The sequence below is a fragment of the Nerophis ophidion genome, linkage group LG19 (genome assembly GCF_033978795.1).
Source record: "Nerophis ophidion isolate RoL-2023_Sa linkage group LG19, RoL_Noph_v1.0, whole genome shotgun sequence".
Taxonomy (NCBI): Eukaryota; Metazoa; Chordata; class Actinopteri; order Syngnathiformes; family Syngnathidae; genus Nerophis; species Nerophis ophidion.
The window spans coordinates 4,959,720-4,979,275 of record NC_084629.1 but is presented as its reverse complement, the minus strand read 5'-3'; the positions used below and the strand labels follow the sequence as shown (position 1 = coordinate 4,979,275).

The following is a 19,556-nucleotide window of genomic DNA, read 5'->3' as shown; positions in this document are numbered from 1 at the left end:
GCCGATATTGATACATCGATATTTGTATCAATGTTGGTATCGATATTGTTATTGCATTGAACAAACCACCCTTTATTGCTCTATCAGACTTTATGGCTCATGTTGTGTTGGGACTTTGTGCTGACAGATTAGTGTGTTAGTAGACGAGAATGTGCCTGTTGGGTGTTTTGACGCCGATATCGATATTTGTATCGATGTTGGTATTGTATTGAACCACTCACCCTTTATTGCTCTATCAGACATTATGGCTCATGTTGTGTTGGGACTTTGTGCTGACAGATTAGTGTCTTGGTTGACGAAAATGTGCCTTGTTGGGTGTTGTTCACGCTGATATCGATAAATTGATATTTGTATCAATGTTGGTATCGATATTATTGTATTGAACCACCCACCCTTTATTGCTCTATCAGATTTTATGGCTCATGTTGCGTTGGGTGTTTGTGCTGACAGATTAGTGTGTTAGTAGACGAAAATGTGTCTTGTTGGGTGTTGTTCACGCCGATATCGATATTTGTATCAATGTTGTATCGATATTGTATTGAACCACCCACCCTTTATTGCTCTATCAGACTTTATGGCTCATGTTGTGTTGGGACTTTGTGCTGACAGATTAGTGTGTTAGTAGAGAAGAATATGTCTTATTGGGTGTTGTTGACGCCGATATTGATACATCGATATTTGTATCAATGTTGGTATCGATATTGTTCTTGCATTGAACAAACCACCCTTTATTGCTCTATCAGACTTTATGGCTCATGTTGTGTTGGGACTTTGTGCTGACAGATTAGTGTGTTAGTAGACAAGAATGTGCCTTTTTGGGTGTTGTTGGTGCTGATATCGATATTTGTATTGATGTTGGTATCGATATTGTTATTGTATTGAACCACCCACCCTTTATTGCTCTATCAGACTTTATGCATTATGTTGTGTTGGGACTTTGTGCTGACAGATTAGTGTGTTAGTAGACGAGAATGTGCCTTGTTGGGTGTTGTTGATGCTGATATCGATATTTGTATCGATGTTGGTATCGATATTGGTATTGTATTGAACCACCCACCCTTTATTGCTATATCAGACTTTATGGCTCATGTTGTGTTGGGACTTTGTGCTGACAGATTAGTGTGTTAGTAGAAGGGAAATGTGCCTTGTTGGGTGTTGTTCACGCCGATATCGATACATCGATATTTGTATCGATGTTGGTATTGTATTGAACCACCCACCCTTTATTGCTCCATCAGACTTTATGCATTATTTTGTGTTGGGATTTTGTGCTGACAGATTAGTGTGTTAGTAGATGAAAATGTGTCTTGTTGGGTGTTGTTCACGCCGATATCGATGTTGTATCGATATTATTGTATTGAACCCCCCACCCTTTATTGCTCTATCAGACTATGGCTCATGTTGTGTTGAGACTTTGTGCTGACAGATTAGTGTGTTAGTAGACGAGAATGTGCCTAGTTGGGTGTTGTTGACGCCGATATCGATGCATTGATATTTGTATCGATGTTGGTATCGATATCGGTATTGTATTGAACCACCCACTTTTCATTGCTCTCAGACTTTATGGCTCATGTTGTGTTGGGACTTTGTGCTGACAGATTAGTGTGTTAGTAGACAAGAATGTGCCTTGTTGGGTGTTGTTGACGCTGATATCGATACATCGATATTTGTATCGATGTTAGTATCGATATTGGTATTGTATTGAAGCACCCACCCTTTATTGCTCCATCAGACTTTATGCATTATTTTGTATTGGGACTTTGTGCTGACAGATTAGTGTGTTAGTAGACGAAAATGTGTCTTGTTGGGTGTGGTTCACGCCGATATCGATGTTGTATCGATATTATTGTATTGAACCACCCACCCTTTATTGCTCTATCAGACTATGGCTCATGTTGTGTTGAGACTTTGTGCTGACAGATTAGTGTGTTCTAGAGAAGAATTGGGTGTTGGGTGTTGTTGACGCCGATATCGATGCATCGATATCTGTATCGATGTTGGTATCGATATCGGTATTGTATTGAACCACCCACTTTTCATTGCTCTCAGACTTTATGGCTCATGTTGTGTTGGGACTTTGTGCTGACAGATTAGTGTGTTCTAGAGAAGAATGTGCCGTGCTGGGTGTTGTTGACGTGAGTGTGCCCCCCAGGATGCAGGTGTGCCATGAGAAGGGTCTCCAGCATCACACTGATGAGGTGACCTGCTGCACCTTCTCCGGCTCCCTGCTGGCCACAGGTTCAGGAGACAAGAGCCTCAGGCTGTACGACACGGCGGACTTCTCCGAGCTCCCCTGCTCCCCACTGAGGGCCCACGGCTACGGAGTCCGCAGCTGCTGCTTCACCCCCGCCGGGGATTTCCTGCTCAGCTGCTGCGCGGATGGCTCCATCCTGGTGTGGAGCTGCCGGACCGGGGAGGTGGACTCGGAGCTGCAACACCCGAACCGTAGTCCTCTCCGGGTGTGTGCGCTGGCCCCGGACTCCTCCCTCTTGATAGCAGGAGCCAGTGATGGGACTGTGGCCCTTTGGGACTTTCCCTCCAGAACATTCCTCAGGTACTGTGAGTAACACTTTTCTGCTGTAACTTTAATTGTAACACGCACAACTTTCACATGGAGTGCAAACCAACATTTTAAGGCGCATGCAAAACAAATTGAATGAAAAATGTGGGGCCGGGTTGTCCAGATCATCAATCAATCAATCAAACAGTATTTATATAATTCTTGATCACGAGTGTCTCAAAGGGCTGCACAAGCCACAATGACATCCTCGGCTCGGATCTCACTTCAGGGCAAGAAAAAAATTCAACCCAATGCGATGACAATGAGGATAGAATAGGCCTTTATTGTCATTGCACAAGTACAACGAAACTTTGTTTTCAGCACAAACCTGTTCAAGATTAGACAAACAAACAGAACAAGAACGCTGATGGGTCGCCGTAAGACGCCCCGTAAAAGATGGGAAAAAGGTCAACGCTGGGGAAGGATGAGTAAAAAAATACAAACCAGACTAGGCTCCTAAGGGGGCCCAATCTGGAGTGGGAAAAAACCTCCATAGCAAAGCACATATATATATATTACAATGTACATCTCGAGATATCGCGGCTTCACGGTGGCAGAGGGGTTAGTGCGTCTGCCTCACAATACGAAGTTCCTGCAGTCCTGGGTTCAAATCTAGGCTCGGGATCTTTCTGTGTGGAGTTTGCATGTTCTCCCCGTGAATGCGTGGGTTCCCTCCGGGTACTCCGGCTTCCTCCCACTTCCAAAGACATGCACCTGGGGATAGGTTGATTGGCAACACTAAATTGGCCCTAGTGTGTGAATGTTGTCTGTCTATCTGTGTTGGCCCTGCGATGAGGTGGCGACTTGTCCAGGGTGTACCCTGCCTTCCGCCCGATTGTAGCTGAGATCGGCGCCAGCGCCCCCCCGCAACCCCGAAAGGGAATAAGCGGTAGAAAATGGATGGATGGATGGATCTCGAGATATCTAGTAACAGAGGGAAGGGAGTTTGGGGTCATTATGGTAGGCCGCAGCTCTCATGCGCTGCGTCGAGGGCGTTGGGTTGGGGTGATGAGGTGCGTACGTGTGGCGTATATTTTTGTGGAAATGGTTAAGCCCGTAGTGTGTCTCTGTTCCGCGGCCTTGATATATTGTGCAGTCGCTAGTCCAAAGTCAACAACAACAGAGAGACAAGAAGGGAGTTTGTTGTGTCTTCGCCGCACCGTCCTTCAGGAGAGTCTCGAAGCCAGGGAAACAATCCAAGTATGCGGGTAATAATAAAATTTGCTTTTCACGCTAAATTGTCTATGACTGGTCCTCAAAAACTGCGGGGTAGAAACCTTGCAGGGGACCGCCGATGTGTGGACCCCCCACAACCAAAAGTGCAGCAAGATATATTGTGTAATTTCTCATTGTATTCTTGTCAATTTTTCAATTTTATTATCCATCCATCCATCCATTTTCTACCGCTTATTCCCTTTTGGGGTCGCGGGGGGCACTGGCGCCTATCTCAGCTACAATCGGGCGGAAGGCGTGGTACACCCTGGACAAGTCGCCACCTCATCGCAGGGCCAACACAGATAGACAGACAACATTCACACTTATATTTATACTCAGTAGAAGCATTTAAGTCTCACCTTAAAACTCATCTGTATACTCTAGCCTTTAAATAGACCTCCTTTTTAGACCAGTTGATCTGCCGCTTCTTTTCTTTCTCCTATGTCCCCCCCTCCCTTGTGGAGGGGGTCCGGTCCGATGACCATGGATGAAGTACTGACTGTCCAGAGTCAAGACCCAGGATGGACCGCTCGTCGGGACCCAGGATGGACCGCTCGCCTGTATCGGTTGGGGACATCTCTACGCTGCTGATCCGCTTGAGATGGTTTCCTGTGGACGGGACTCTCGCTGCTGTCTTGGAGCCACTATGGATTGAACTTTCACAGTATCATGTTAGACCCGCTCGACATCCATTGCTTTCGGTCCCCTAGAGGGGGGGGGGGTTGCCCACATCTGAGGTCCTCTCCAAGGTTTCTCATAGTCAGCATTGTCACTGGCGTCCCACTGGATGTGAATTCTCCCTGCCCACTGGGTGTGAGTTTTCCTTGCCCTTTTGTGGGTTCTTCCGAGGATGTTGTAGTCGTAATGATTTGTGCAGTCCTTTGAGACATTTGTGATTTGGGGCTATATAAATAAACATTGATTGATTGATTGATTGATACATTTAATTAAATTTTTTTCTACCAGAAAATGAGGCACTCTTAACCTGGAGAAGCCAAACCATCAGTTTTTATATTCCTCCTTCCTGTCTCTGGGTGTGTGCTAAGTTAGGAGAGCCCATTCTGACCATAAAAGGAGAACTGTCTAAAAAAACAACTTCTCTAAGTGATAACTTAAATGTTGGTATTGGGCTGAACATGTAGTCTCTTCTCAAGGATAGGGCTACCACATTGATTGATTGAAACTTTTGAAACAATTTTTTAGTTTTATTATCCATCCATCCATCCATTTTCTACCGCTTATTCCCTTTTGGGGTCGCGGGGGGCACTGGCGCCTATCTCAGCTACAATCGGGCGGAAGGCGGGGTACACCGTGGACAAGTCGCCACTTCATCGCAGGGCCAACACAGATAGACAGGCAACATTCACACTTATATTTAATTTAATTTTTTTCTACCAGAAAATGAGGCACTCTTAACCTGGAGAAGCCAAACCATCAGTTTTTATATTCCTCCTTCCTGTCTCTGGGTGTGTGCTAAGTTAGGAGAGCCCATTCTGACCATAAAAGGAGAACTGTCTAAAAAAACAACTTCTCTAAGTGATAACTTAAATGTTGGTATTGGGCTGAACATGTAGTCTCTTCTCAAGGATAGGGCTACCACATTGATTGATTGAAACTTTTGAAACAATTTTTTAATTTTATTATCCATCCATCCATCCATCCATTTTCTACCGCTTATTCCCTTTTGGGGTCGCGGGGGGCACTGGCGCCTATCTCAGCTACAATCGGGCGGAAGGCGGGGTACACCCTGGACAAGTCGCCACCTCATCGCAGGGCCAACACAGATAGACAGACAACATTCACACTTATATTTAATTACATTTTTTTCTACCAGAAAATGAGGCACTCTTAACCTGGAGAAGCCAAACCATCAGTTTTTATATTCCTCCTTCCTGTCTCTGGGTGTGTGCTAAGTTAGGAGAGCCCATTCTGACCATAAAAGGAGAACTGTCTAAAAAAACAACTTCTCTAAGTGATAACTTAAATGTTGGTATTGGGCTGAACATGTAGTCTCTTCTCAAGGATAGGGCTACCACATTGATTGATTGAAACTTTTATTAGTAGATTGCACAGTATAGTATATATGTAATAGGTTAAGGGGTCAACCAACATGTCTTAAAGGAGGAAGACCCAAGAACAAGAGGGTCAGTGTCCAATAAGTGCATGTATCAGTCACAAGGGGGTTTTTGCAGCTTACTGCGGGGTCGTTCTCCCAGGAATGTGGGCGGAGTACTCCGGACAAGGCATGCAGGTTAAAACCTGATTTATTCCCAAAGAAATCAAAGGAGTACAAAACAGAAAGCGAGCCGACAGAACAGCGTGTCTGATCGCATTCGAAGTTAACGCTTAACCTAAACCAGGGGTGTCCAAAGTGCGGCCCGCCGCTAATTATTTACCGGCCCGCCGCACATTCTGGAAATACTATTGCAAAATTAAAAAATAACATTAAAAATATTAGAATGAGGTGAAATCTATCGAGAAAAAGTTGCAATGTTGACACAAAACTGCCATGCAGGCTGTTTTTTTTTTCTTTTGTCTTTCTTTATTTTTGATTTTTTTTTTTTTTACCATTGCTCAAAAAAAAAGACTAAAAATCCATGTTATAATGAATTATTTTCAAAGCTCCATCCATCCATCCATTTTCTACCACTTATTCCCTTTCGGGGTCGCGGGGGGCGCTGGCGCCTATCTCAGCTACAATCGGGCGGAAGGCGGGGTACACCCTGGACAAGTCGCCACCTCATCGCAGGGCCAACACAGATAGACAGACAACATTCACACTCACATTCACACACTAGGGACCATTTAGTGTCCATCCATCCATCCATTTTCTACCGCTTATTCCCTTTCGGGATCGCGGGGGGCGCTGGCGCCTATCTCAGCTACAATCGGGCGGAAGGCGGGGTACACCCTGGACAAGTCGCCACCTCATCGCAGGGCCAACACAGATAGACAGACAACATTCACACTCACATTCACACACTAGGGCCAATTTAGTGTCCAATTAGTTCAAATATTTAATTTCAAATGTTTTATGTGGTAAATATAGCATATATTGTGCAGTTGCCATACAAAAACAAAATTGTATTTGACAAAAGAGCATAAAACAAACAAAATAATAGTTTAAACGTAAAATTGACAGATATATCTGAAGTAAAAAAAAAAAACCCTAATAAAAATGTATCACTTTCTGAGTCAGGCACCTTTTGGATTCCAAATATACTTAGTAATATTTTATTTATCCTTTCACTGTGATTACTCAAAAATATAAAATAGTTCAAATCAATGGTGTCCTGCATTATTGATCTTTTAGGGCTCTAATTACTAAATACTGCATATTTCAGTTTTACTACGAAAAACAAAGTTGTTTTTGACAGAAATGCCATAAAACCTTTTTTTTAAAAAAAAGTTGATATAGAAATTTACTGTAAGTGTTAAAAAAAAAATAATAAGAAAAATTTCACTTATTTTTAACATTTTATTAACTGAGACCCTTTATGGTCCCCGGGTCCCCTTAAGGCAGGGGTCGGGAACCTTTTTGACTGAGAGACCCATGAAAGCCAAATATTTCAAAATGTATTTCCGTGAGAGCCATATAGTATTTTTCAACACTAAATACAACTAAATGCTTGCATTTTTAAGTAAGACCAACATTTTTAGAGTATAATAAGTCTCTTGTTCTTTTAAATAACATTGTTATTCTAAAGTTAACCAATAATAAATATTATACTTCTTACCATTAATGCGACGTTTTGAACAGGTGCCATAATCAGATGGTTGGATTAAAATGCATGAGAATGTTTTATAATTTTAACTTTATTTTTAACACTGTGATTACCAGCAGAATTATTCATTACTTATCGTGTTAAGCAACGTCAGCTAAGATTGATCTGAGAGCCAGATGCAATCATCAAAAGAGCCACATCTGGCTCTAGAGCCATAGGTTCCCTACCCCTGCCTTAAGGTAAAGTACATTTTAAAAATCCATATATTTTGTTATGGTTTGACAATGAAAAATATCAAAATAACCCCCACCTGCTTTAATTTTTCCGTGTGCGGCCCTCAGTGAAAAAGTTTGGACACCCCTGGCCTAGACAATAGACGAGGCGTGTCTTAATGAAATCAAACAATGGATGTCCGCTAACTTTTTGCAACTCAACGCCAAAAAAACGGAAATGCTGATTATCGGTCCTGCTAGACACCGAACTCTATTTAATAATACAACTCTAACATTTGACAACCAAACAATTAAACAAGGCGACACGGTAAAGAATCTGGGTGTTATCTTTGACCCAACTCTCTCCTTTGAGGCACACATTAAAAGCGTTACTAAAACGGCCTTCTTTCATCTCCGTAATATCGCTAAAATTCGCTCCATTCTGTCCACTAAAGACGCTGAGATCATTATCCATGCGTTTGTTACGTCTCGCCTCGATTACTGTAACGTATTATTTTCGGGTCTCCCCATGTCTAGCATTAAAAGATTACAGTTGGTACAAAATGCGGCTGCTAGACTTTTGACAAGAACAAGAAAGTTTGATCACATTACGCCTGTACTGGCTCACCTGCACTGGCTTCCTGTGCACTTAAGATGTGACTTTAAGGTTTTACTACTTACGTATAAAATACTACACGATCTAGCTCCATCCTATCTTGCCGATTGTATTGTACCATATGTCCCGGCAAGAAATATGCGTTCAAAGGACTCCGGCTTGTTAGTGATTCCCAAAGCCCAAAAAAAGTCTGCGGGCTATAGAGCGTTTTCATTTCGGGCTCCAGTACTCTGGAATGCCCTCCCGGTAACAGTTCGAGATGCCACCTCAGTAGAAGCATTTAAGTCTCACCTTAAAACTCATTTGTATACTCTAGCCTTTAAATAGACTCCCTTTTTAGACCAGTTGATCTGCCGTTTCTTTTCTTTTTCTCCTATGTCCCACTCTCCCTTGTGGAGGGGGTCCGGTCCGATCCGGTGGCCATGTACTGCTCGCCTGTGTATCGGCTGGGGACATCTCTGCGCTGCTGATCCGCCTCCGCTTGGGATGGTTTCCTGCTGGCTCCGCTGTGAACAGGACTCTCGCTGCTGTGTTGGATCCGCTTTGGACTGGACTCTCGCGACTGTGTTGGATCCATTGTGGATTGAACTTTCACAGTATCATGTTAGACCCGCTCGACATCCATTGCTTTCCTCCTCTCCAAGGTTCTCATAGTCATCATTGTCACCGACGTCCCACTGGGTGTGAGTTTTCCTTGCCCTTATGTGGGCCTACCGAGGATGTCGTAGTGGTTTGTGCAGCCTTTTGAGACACTAGTGATTTAGGGCTATATAAGTAAACATTGATTGATTGATTGAAGGAAAATTCATGAAACTGTGGCATGAAACAAACAGCTAGAGACAAGGCAAAACTCACGTAACCGGTGAATAAAAAGCTCTCTGATTAGTGATTGACATCGGCTGGGCGTGCCGACCACTAACCAGAGGCAGGTGAGCCCAATTAATCCCCATGGTGACCAAAATGAATCCAGGAGTGCACAAAACAGGAACTAAGGGAGTCCAAAACTGACATAACATAACAAAAACATGATTCGGACCACAGATCATGACAGCATCAGGAGATATTCTGCCACGTTTGTTTTTAACGTCTCAAAGATTTTGTATTTTTAGTTGAAATAAATAATGATGCTCTCCTCCTGTGCAGATGTAACGAGGTGAGCGAGGCCAGCGTGTTGGCTTGTTGCTTCTCCCCCTGCAGTCACATGGTGGCGACTGGTTGCACCACGGGAGACCTGCGAATTTGGGACATTGACAGCAACCTGCTGCACGCCGAGAAGAACGCCCACGACCTGGGGGTCACCTGCTGCGCCTTTGCACCCCACTCTGAAGTCGGTGAGTTCAGAAGTAGTACCGATATTTCATACATGGCGTTTTTGAGCGCTCCTCGTCCTCAATAGAACCGACTGAAACCCACATGACCGATGTAAGCTAGGAAAAACCCGTTCTTGGGAGGACACCCACCCCCAGGTTAGGGTCTGCCATCTGTTGGGTCACCGAGTTGAGTTCCAAACTTGGGAGAGCATGGGAGACTGGCCGTGCCAGCAACCTGAGGGTTCCTGGTTCAATCCCCTCTACCAACCTAGTTACATCCCTTGTATCCTTGAGTAAGACACGTCACTCTTGCTCCTGATGGGCCGTGGTTAGGGCCTTGCGTGGCAGTTCCTGCCATTAGTGTGTGAATGTGTGTATGAATGGGTGAATGTGGAAAGAGCTTCGAGTACTGTTGCGTCTGACCAGTCTTCCTCTCAGGGAATTAAAGTCACTGGTCAATCCAAAGTTCTTTCAGATGACATATATGTTGAATAAGGACCATCAAGACAGAATAGGAATATTATCAAGTTTTACTAAACCTTCAGGAGACCAGTCCTACAGTCTGTTAATAGCGGTGTCTAGAAGTGGTCTGAAAGCCAAACCCTGCCCATAAAGGAGTACAGCCTCATTGTTTTAATACTGATAAGGTAAAAAGAGAGTATGCTATACTCCATGGGTGTCAAACTCTGGCCCGCCATGTAATTTCATCTGGCCCTGGAGGCGATATCAAATTAACATTAGAGCTGGCCCGCCGGTATTATACAGAGGCGGTGCCGCTGTAACGCCGCATTCACCGCTAATGCTCATACTTGCCAACCCTCCCGATTTTCCCGGGAGACTCCCGAAGTTCAGTGCCACCTCCCGAAAATCTCTCTAGACAACCATTCTCGTGAATACCTCCCAATTTCCACCCGGACAACAATATTGGGGGCGGTGCCTTAAAGGCAATGCCTTTAACTTTCTCTACAACCTGTCGTCACATCCGCTTATCCTCCATACAAACAGCGTGCCGGCCAAGCCTCATGATATAAGCAGCTTGTACACACTCATAAGTGAATGCAAAGCACACTTGGTCAACAGCTATACAGGTCACACTGAGGGTGGCCGTATAAACAACTTTAACACCGTTACAAATATGCACCACACTGTGAACCCACACCAAAACACATTTCGGGAGAACATCCGCACCGTAACACAACAGAACAAATACCCAGAACCCCTTGCAGCACTAACTCTTCCGGGACGCTACAATACACGCTGCCACCTAAAAGGTTAATTTGTTCAACCTTGGCCCGCGGCTTGGTTCAGTTTTAAATTTTGTCCCTCTCTGTATTTGAATTTGACACCCCTGCTATACTCCCACATTCCAAACCCTTCAAGGTAAAGCACAGAGTTTACTTGCGGTCATAAGATACAAGCAAAACGAGCACACATGGGAAAATATTAGCTGCTTTAAACATGACGATGAATAAAGAAAGAACTCTTCAAAATATATGCATTCTCCACAGTACCTTGAAGGTAGAAAAGCGCCATACAAGTATAAACCATTTACCATTTTTAAACTGAATTCCTAAAGACTGGGGTGCTCCTGTTGTACAGATGACCTTGGACTATTGGCAGATCCTTGCATTGACATTTTAACTGTGCTAGCAAACATAGAACACTGGCATCCACACTTGATTTACAATACAATACTGAGGCGTTCCCCAAGGCACCACTTTAAGTCATCTCATTTTTGGCAATTACACATATTTTTTTGTGATTTATGTAACTTAAGTGTTGCTGCTACTTGTTTACTTCAGATGCAGTCAGTAGTCCTTGGTTCAACTGCTTTAGTTATACTATAGCACAGCGTTTTTCACCCAATGTGCCGTGAGATACAGTCTAGTGTGCCGTGGGAGATTATCTAATTTCACCTATTTGGGTTAAAAATATTTTTTGCAAACCAGTAATTAGGGTCCTTGGCCCATGGCAAAGGACTCCTGGAGTCCTTTGCCATGGGCCAAGGACCCTATTGAAACTGCTGTTTTATTATTATTCCGCACCTACGCGCTGTAATTTGACCCCCTAAACTCACCAAATTTGACACACATGTCGGTATAGCAAACCTTCCCAACATATTAAGCAACCAATCCCCCAAAATGAAAATTGCGCTCTAGCGCCCCCTAGGAAAAAATTACAGACAAAACTGCATGTAACTTCTGTCAGGAATGTCATAGCGACATGAAACAACAACTCCTATGTAGGTCTGACTTAGACCCAATTTTCATACACTCACTTCTTTCAGCAAAAATCTACAGGAAGTTGGCAAAAACCCCTTCAAAATAAAATTTTCGCAAAAAATGCCATTTTTGCCTCTTTGCGCTGTATTTTGACCCCTTTAAAAATGCTTCAAAAGTCACCAAACTTGGCGCACACCTAAGGACTGGCAAATATTGCGATCTAATGAAAAAACCAAACCCCAAAACTCTAAATTGCGCTCTAGCGCTATTTTTGAATAAAACACTGAAAAAACTGCTCCTAGGAAGAAAACACAGACAAAACTGCTTGTAACTTCCGGTAAGACTGTCGGAGAGACATGAAACAAAAACCTCTATGTAGGGCTCGCTTAGACCTACATTTCATACATTGACAACCCCCAACAAAAATCAACAGGAAGTTTGCAATCCCCCCTTCAAAACAAAAATGTTTTGTAAAAACCGGTCACCTTTCTTCAAACATTATCTCCTCTGAGTGCGTTTGTTGTTTTGGCTTCAAACTCGCACAGGAGAGAGATTGAACCCTTTTGATTAAAAGTATAGAACATAGTTTTGATAAGTTCTCAGGTTTTGATTTTATGCGCCTTCAAAGAACCCCTGTGCAAAGTCTCCTAAAAAATGTCATTTTTGCCTCTTTGAGCTGTTATTTGACCCCCTTAAAATGCTTCTAAACTCACCAAACTTGACACACACATCAGGTCTGGCAAAAATTGCGATCTGATGAAAAAACCTAACCTCAAAACTCAAAATTGCGCTCTACCGCCCCCCTAGGAATACAAAACGGACAAACTGCTCCTAGGAAGAAAACACAGACAAAACTGCTTGTAACTTCCGGTAGGAATGTCAGAGAGACATGAAACAAAAAACACTATTTAGGTCTCACTTAGACCTGCTTTTTAATAATTAACATACTTTAGCAAAAATCAACAGGAAGTTTGATATTTTCAACTGCATTACTTTCACAATGCATTAGATTCTCAAAATAGTGGCTCCAAGGCGTCTTCCAACGCTTATCCGGCCGTGGGTCTCGGGGGCAGCAGCCAAAGGCGGACCCGACCAACGCTGCTTGCAGCTTTAATTATAGTCTGCAAAAGATGTGTCGGTGCTGTCTGGAGCCCGGCAGAGTAACCGTGTAATACTCTTCCGTATCAGTAGGTGGCAGCTGATTGCTTTGTAGATGTCGGGAAGGCAGCATGCAGGTAAAAGGGTATCTAATGCTTAAAACAAAAAAAAGAAAAGGAATTGAAGCTTAGGTAAGGCTATGCAGAACGAAACTAAAACTGAACTGGCTGTAAAGTCAACAAAATCAGAATGCTGGGCGACAACAAAGACTTACAGCGCGTGGAGCAGCAGACGGCGTCCACAAAGTACGTTCGTACCTGACATGACAATCAACAATGTCCCCACAAAGAAGGAAAGCGTCCGCAGAACTTAAGCAGTCTTGATTGCCAAAACAAAGCAGGTGCGGGGAATAGTGTTCATGGAAGACATGAAACTGCTACAGGAAAATACCAACAAAACAGGAAAAAGCCACTAAAATAGCAGCGCAAGACAAGAACTTCGATGCTTTTTAACTTGTAAAGCACTTTGGTCCAATTTTAAAATTGTTGTAAACCTGCTATATAAATAAAGTTGCCTTGCCTTGCCCCCACCCAAAAAAAAAAAAAAATGAACACACTATAAACTATACACTACTGCCATATAACATTTTGGACCTGCAACTGTAATTGCAATCGGATGTCATACTATTTTAAATAATATGATCATTGTGGAGGTAGGCGTGGCCCGCGGGCCTGCCGCGGAACGGGGTGTGCCAGGACCGGCCTCGAATACAGCGACAGGTGTGTAGATGGCCCAGTTGGTTCTTGTTATCTAATCACCTGTCGCCTTTATTAGCAGCAGCCGAGATGAGACATGTCGTTGGAGCTAGGGCGAGGGCGAGAGCGAGGGACGGACGCAGAAAATGTTTGGGCTAAAAAGCAAAACACTAGCACTCGTGTTATGGAAATAATAATCCGGGCTCTCGTGGCAGTGTTTGGTGGTCTGAGGAACCCACTTGAGAGAAACCTCCACAATCCTATTAAAACAAGCTAAAAAAAAATGTGATTTTATTATCAAAAACCATTGTTATTAACACGTGCAAACGTACTAATAAATAGTACCTTTGAGTACCGGTATCGATTCCCAGTTACCTGGCCAAGTAAAATGTGAATGGTACCCATCCCTTTATACTAGTGGTGTTCCTCAAGGTTCCATTTTAAGTCCTCTCTTTTTTGGGTAAATGAACTGTTGGCCCCCGAGTTTACTTCAAAAAACTTGTAAGAGTCTCACATTTTTGCAGAAGGTCATAAAAACAACAGAGTGCTCCTGTATCTCTGACAAAATGAATAGGCCAACATCAAATATCTACTGTTTTGCGGACTAAACAAAACAAGACTAATACTGAAAGGTGGATCCCGGCCTTTTGGTCCTTTGCTGGCTAATAAACTACACGGAAATGTTGCTATGATGTGTTAATTAGTGTTATCTTTGGTCTACGGGGAAAAAATTGACCAAATTTACTGACTGATTTGTATTATTACATCAAGTTTTTACTACTGTGCTACTACTGTAATAATTGTCAGATTCAAACACTGGTGACATCTATTAAACAAGACAAGAAGCAAGGAATTAAACAGAGACAGAATTAAATTTGGCTCAATTTGAGGAGAAACGTCCGGTCTGTACAGTCTCCAGCACGCTCTGGCGAAAGATTGCACGCCACCTCCTTTTAGTTGGACTTTCCCTGATTACATGGCAACAGCAGTTTCTAAGGGACGTGGGTCATAAACGGCCATCACCTTTGATTTGCAACAGTTCAAAGAAAAGGTCGTAAAACAGTTCACAGAAACAGTCGTAAAACAGTTCAAAGAAGACGTCCCTGGAGGGGAGTCAGGCCCTGCTTCCTCTCCGCTTTGTAGTTCTTGGGTCAGACACTATCTTTCTGTTGATTACAATTCATGAAAGAACCAGAACGCCTTCATGGTGCTTCCCATCCTACACAAGCCTTGATTGGTAGGATCAAAGACAGATTTTGTCCTCTCACCGCGAACTCAATGTAACACAAAGTTTTTTGATGACTTAGATGCAATTATTCTAACAATAATGTCGTCTTTATAGAGGACAACCATGGTCAGGTCCGCCTGGCCTCTGGTGGACAGGACAGCCAGATGAAGATTTGGGTGGTCTCTCAGCACGAAGGCCACGGTATGTCCACTGTGCAGCGAGGATAAAGTTCATGCATGTAATATGTTGTCCAATAATCAACGCCTGGCTGGATTTCTTCTGGAAGGACAAGGTTTGTGTGAGTGTTGTCGTGCATTGTCATTGCACCACAACACCACGTTTGTGTGTTGTTTGCAGGTGAAACAGCTGTGACTTACTAACAAAGAGTTGTCGTGCTGCCAAAAGCCACCAACTGTACAAATACATTCTATGTGTGTGTGTGTGTGTGGGTGTGTGTGTGTGTGTGGGTGTTGTTGACCCCCAGCATGTGTTGTGAAGCTTCTCCACACACTCTCCAGCCAGCGTGCTCCAGTTCTGTGCTGTGCCTTCTCCTCTGATGGAAAGCTGGTAGTCGCAGGGTGAGACACACATGCACTAATACAGTGGTTTTCAACCACTGTGACGCGGCACACTGGTGTGCCGTGATACACGGTCTGGTGTGCCGTTGGAGATTACCTTATTTTCTTGAATTGCCGCCGGGTATATAGTATGCGCCTGCCTAAAATTACTGGGGGCGGCATAGCTCGGTTGGTAGAGTGGCCGTGTGAGGGTTGCAGGTTCGATTCCCGCTTGTGCCATCCTAGTCCCTGCCGTTGTGTCCTTGGGCAAGACACTTTACCCACCTGCTCCCAGTGCCACCCACACTGGTTTAAATGTAACTTAGATATTGGGTGTCACTATGTAAAGCGCTTTGAGTCACTTGAGAAAAGCGCTATGTAAATATAATTCACTTAATTCACTACTGCCGGGTCAAACTCGTTTCGCAAAATAATTAGCGCATGCTTAGAATTACCGCCGGCTCAGGATTAACGCCGGGTCAAACTAGTTTCGCAAAATATTATTTTTATCAGCGCATGTCTAGTATTTCCGCCGGGTCAAACTCGTTTCGGCAAATAATTAGCATATGCCTAGAATTTCCACCGGGTCAAACGCGTCACGTCACGAGTGACACTTCACCTGTCATCATTTTCAAAATGGAAGAGGCTGATTTCAATAATTTGAAATCGCATAAAGGGAAGAAGATTACGAGCTATTCAGTAGGATTTAAGGTCCAAGCTATTGAAAACCGGTATGCCAAAAAGAACAGTAAGCAGCTATATTTTATTAATATACCGTAGCTGCGTGTGTCAAGTATGAGTCATTAAATGACTCCCGCCTCCTGGTGGTAGAGGGCGCTGGTGATCCTTCTTGCGACTACTCGGCTGCAGAAGAAGTGACAACAAGCAGCAAAAGTGAGCAGCGATCATTTATTTTTTCCTGTTGCTTGCACTTTTAACATGGAAGAATCCATCCATCCATCCATTTTCTACCGCTTATTCCCTTTTGGGGTCGCTGGCGCCTATCTCAGCTACAATCGGGCGGAAGGCGGGTTACACCCTGGACAAGTCGCCAATATCTAAAATAAAAATCGAAGCAGGAGGTAATAAAGGAAGATCTCCATCGAGACAGAGAGACTTTTAAAACTGAAGAAAGATAAGGAAGACTTCTATAAACAAGTTATCGATGCTTTTGATCAGAAGGAGCTGCGCATGGACTTCATTTATAAGTAAAGGTGAGACCATAATAACGTTTTTTTTATTAAATGGTATCCTTACATCACACTCAAATTTATATGCGCAGGCCTAAATTTACCCCATGCCTTTGGTAAGCGTCGGAGTGAGAAGAGGTTTTAAATTAATTAGCGCCCCGGCGGCAATTCAAGGAAATACGGTATGCAGTTTCACATGTTTGGGTTAAAAATATTTTTTTGCAAACCAGTAATTATTTTGTGCCGTTCAGAGTAACCGTGTAATACTCTTCCATATCAGTAGGTGGCAGCAGGTAGCTAATTGCTTTGTAGATGCCGGGAACACAATGGTTTGTCGTGGTCACAATATGCGGAAGGCAGTGTGCAGGTAAAAAGGTATTCAACGCTTAAACCAAAAGTAAACAAAATGCTAGACTACGGCCGAGATTTACAAAGCGTGGAGCAGCAGACGGCGTCCACAAAGCACGTCCGTACATGACATGACAATCAACAATGTCCCCACAAAGAAGGGGATAGCGTCCGCACAACTTAAACAGTCTTGATTGACAACACAAAGCAGATGCGGGGAATTGTATTCAAAGCAAGACCTGAAACTGCTACAGGAAAATACCAACAAAACAGGAAAAGCCACCTGAATAGGAGCGCAAGACAGGAACTAAAACACTACACATAGCAAAACAGCAAAACAAATCAACTCAAAATAAGTCATGGCGTGATGTGACAGTACACTTACTTTGAGAGAGTTCAAACCCCGGCCGAGTCATACCAATGACTGTAAGTCTATGAGAATCACACTAGTATGTTAGATCCACTGTGGACTGGACTTTCACAATATTATGTTAGACCCACTATGGACTGGACTCTCACTATTATATTAGATCCACTATGGACTGGACTCTCACTATTATGAGAGATCCACTATGGACTGGACTTTCACAATATTATGATAGATCCACTATGGACTGGACTTTCACAATATTATGTTAGACCCACTATAGACTGGACTTTCACAATATTATGTTAGACCCACTGTGGACTGGACTTTCACAATATTATGATAGATCCACTATGGACTGGACTTTCACAATATTATGTTAGACCCGCTATAGACTGGACTTTCACAATATTATGTTAGAGCCACTATGGACTGGACTTTCACTATTATGTTAGATCCACTATGGACTGGACTTTCACTATTATGAGAGATCCACTATGGACTGGACTTTCACAATATTATGTTAGACCCACTATAGACTGGACTTTCACAATATTATGTTAGACCCACTGTGGACTGGACTCTCACAATATTATGTTAGATCCACTATGGACTGGACTTTCACAATCTTATGTTAGACCCACTATGGACTGGACTTTCACAATATTATGATAGATCCACTATGGACTGGACTTTCACAATATTATGTTAGAGCCACTATGGACTGGACTTTCACAATATTATGTTAGAGCCACTATGGACTGGACTTTCACTATTATGTTAGATCCACTATGGACTGGACTTTCACAATATTATGGTAGATCCACTATGGACTGGACTTTCACAATATTATGTTAGACCCACTATGGACTGGACTTTCCCAATATTATGTTAGATCCACTATGGACTGGACTTTCCCAATATTATGTTAGACCCACTATGGACTGAACTTTCACAATATTATGTTAGATCCACTATGGACTGGACTCTCACTATTATGTTAGATCCACTATGGACTGGACTTTCACTATTATGATAGATCCACTATGGACTGGACTTTCACAATATTATGGTAGATCCACTATGGACTGGACTTTCACAATATTATGTTAGACCCACTATGGACTGGACTTTCCCAATATTATGTTAGATCCACTATGGACTGGACTCTCACTATTATGTTAGATCCACTATGGACTGGACTTTCACTATTATGATAGATCCACTATGGACTGGACTTTCACAATATTATGGTAGATCCACTATGGACTGGACTTTCACAATATTATGTTAGACCCACTATGGACTGGACTTTCCCAATATTATGTTAGATCCACTATGGACTGGACTTTCCCAATATTATGTTAGACCCACTATGGACTGAACTTTCACAATATTATGTTAGATCCACTATGGACTGGACTCTCTCACTATTATGTTAGATCCACTATGGACTGAACTTTCACAATATTATGTTAGAGCCACTCGTGGTCCTCTCCAAGGTTTCTCATAGTCATTTTCATCGACGTCCCACTGGGTTGTAAGTTTTTCCTTGCCCTGATGTGGGCGCTGAACCGCGGATGTCGTTGTTGCTTGTGCAGCCCTTTGAGACACTTGTGATTTAGGGCTATATAAATAAACTATTGATTGATTTATTGATTGATTGAAAAATAGGACCCATCACTTACCTGCTTGGCACTCAGCATCAAGGGTTGGAATTGGGGAGTTAAATCACCAAAAATGATTCCCGGGCGTGGCCACCGCTGCTGCTCACTGCTCCCCTCACCTCCCAGGGGGTCAAATGCAGAGAATAATTTCAACACACCTAGTGTGTGTGTGACAATCATCGGTACTTAACTTAACAAAAGTTATAGTGATGCATGCTTGGTCATGGTTTGAATTAATATCTAAACAATTGCGAAAACGACTTTATTTTTTATTTTTCAATTATTTCTGCCAGTGGTGTGCCTCTGGATTTTTTCGATGGAAAAAATGTGCCTTGACTCAGAAAAGGTTGAAAAAGACTGCACTAACAGACACAATATTAGGCACACTTGCACTATATTTTTGACATCCAATAAAAATGTATGTAGCTACTAATATGTTGCATTATATTTAAAGTTGCTGCTAATTTGATATAAAAAAACAATAAA

At 42.9% G+C, this 19,556-nt stretch overlaps 1 protein-coding gene across 2 annotated transcripts in view; it reads left to right on the top strand.

Annotated features, from left to right (window-relative positions):
- The window catches only part of arsh (arylsulfatase H), a 136,170-nt gene that overhangs the window by 75,423 nt on the left and 41,191 nt on the right, over positions 1–19,556 (top strand). For both annotated transcript variants that reach the window (XM_061879026.1, XM_061879027.1), the window contains exons 12-15: positions 2,153–2,554; positions 9,472–9,659; positions 15,056–15,142; positions 15,426–15,519. In XM_061879026.1, the coding sequence (XP_061735010.1) occupies positions 2,153–2,554; positions 9,472–9,659; positions 15,056–15,142; positions 15,426–15,519 (771 nt within the window). The remainder of the gene's footprint in view (positions 1–2,152; positions 2,555–9,471; positions 9,660–15,055; positions 15,143–15,425; positions 15,520–19,556) is intronic.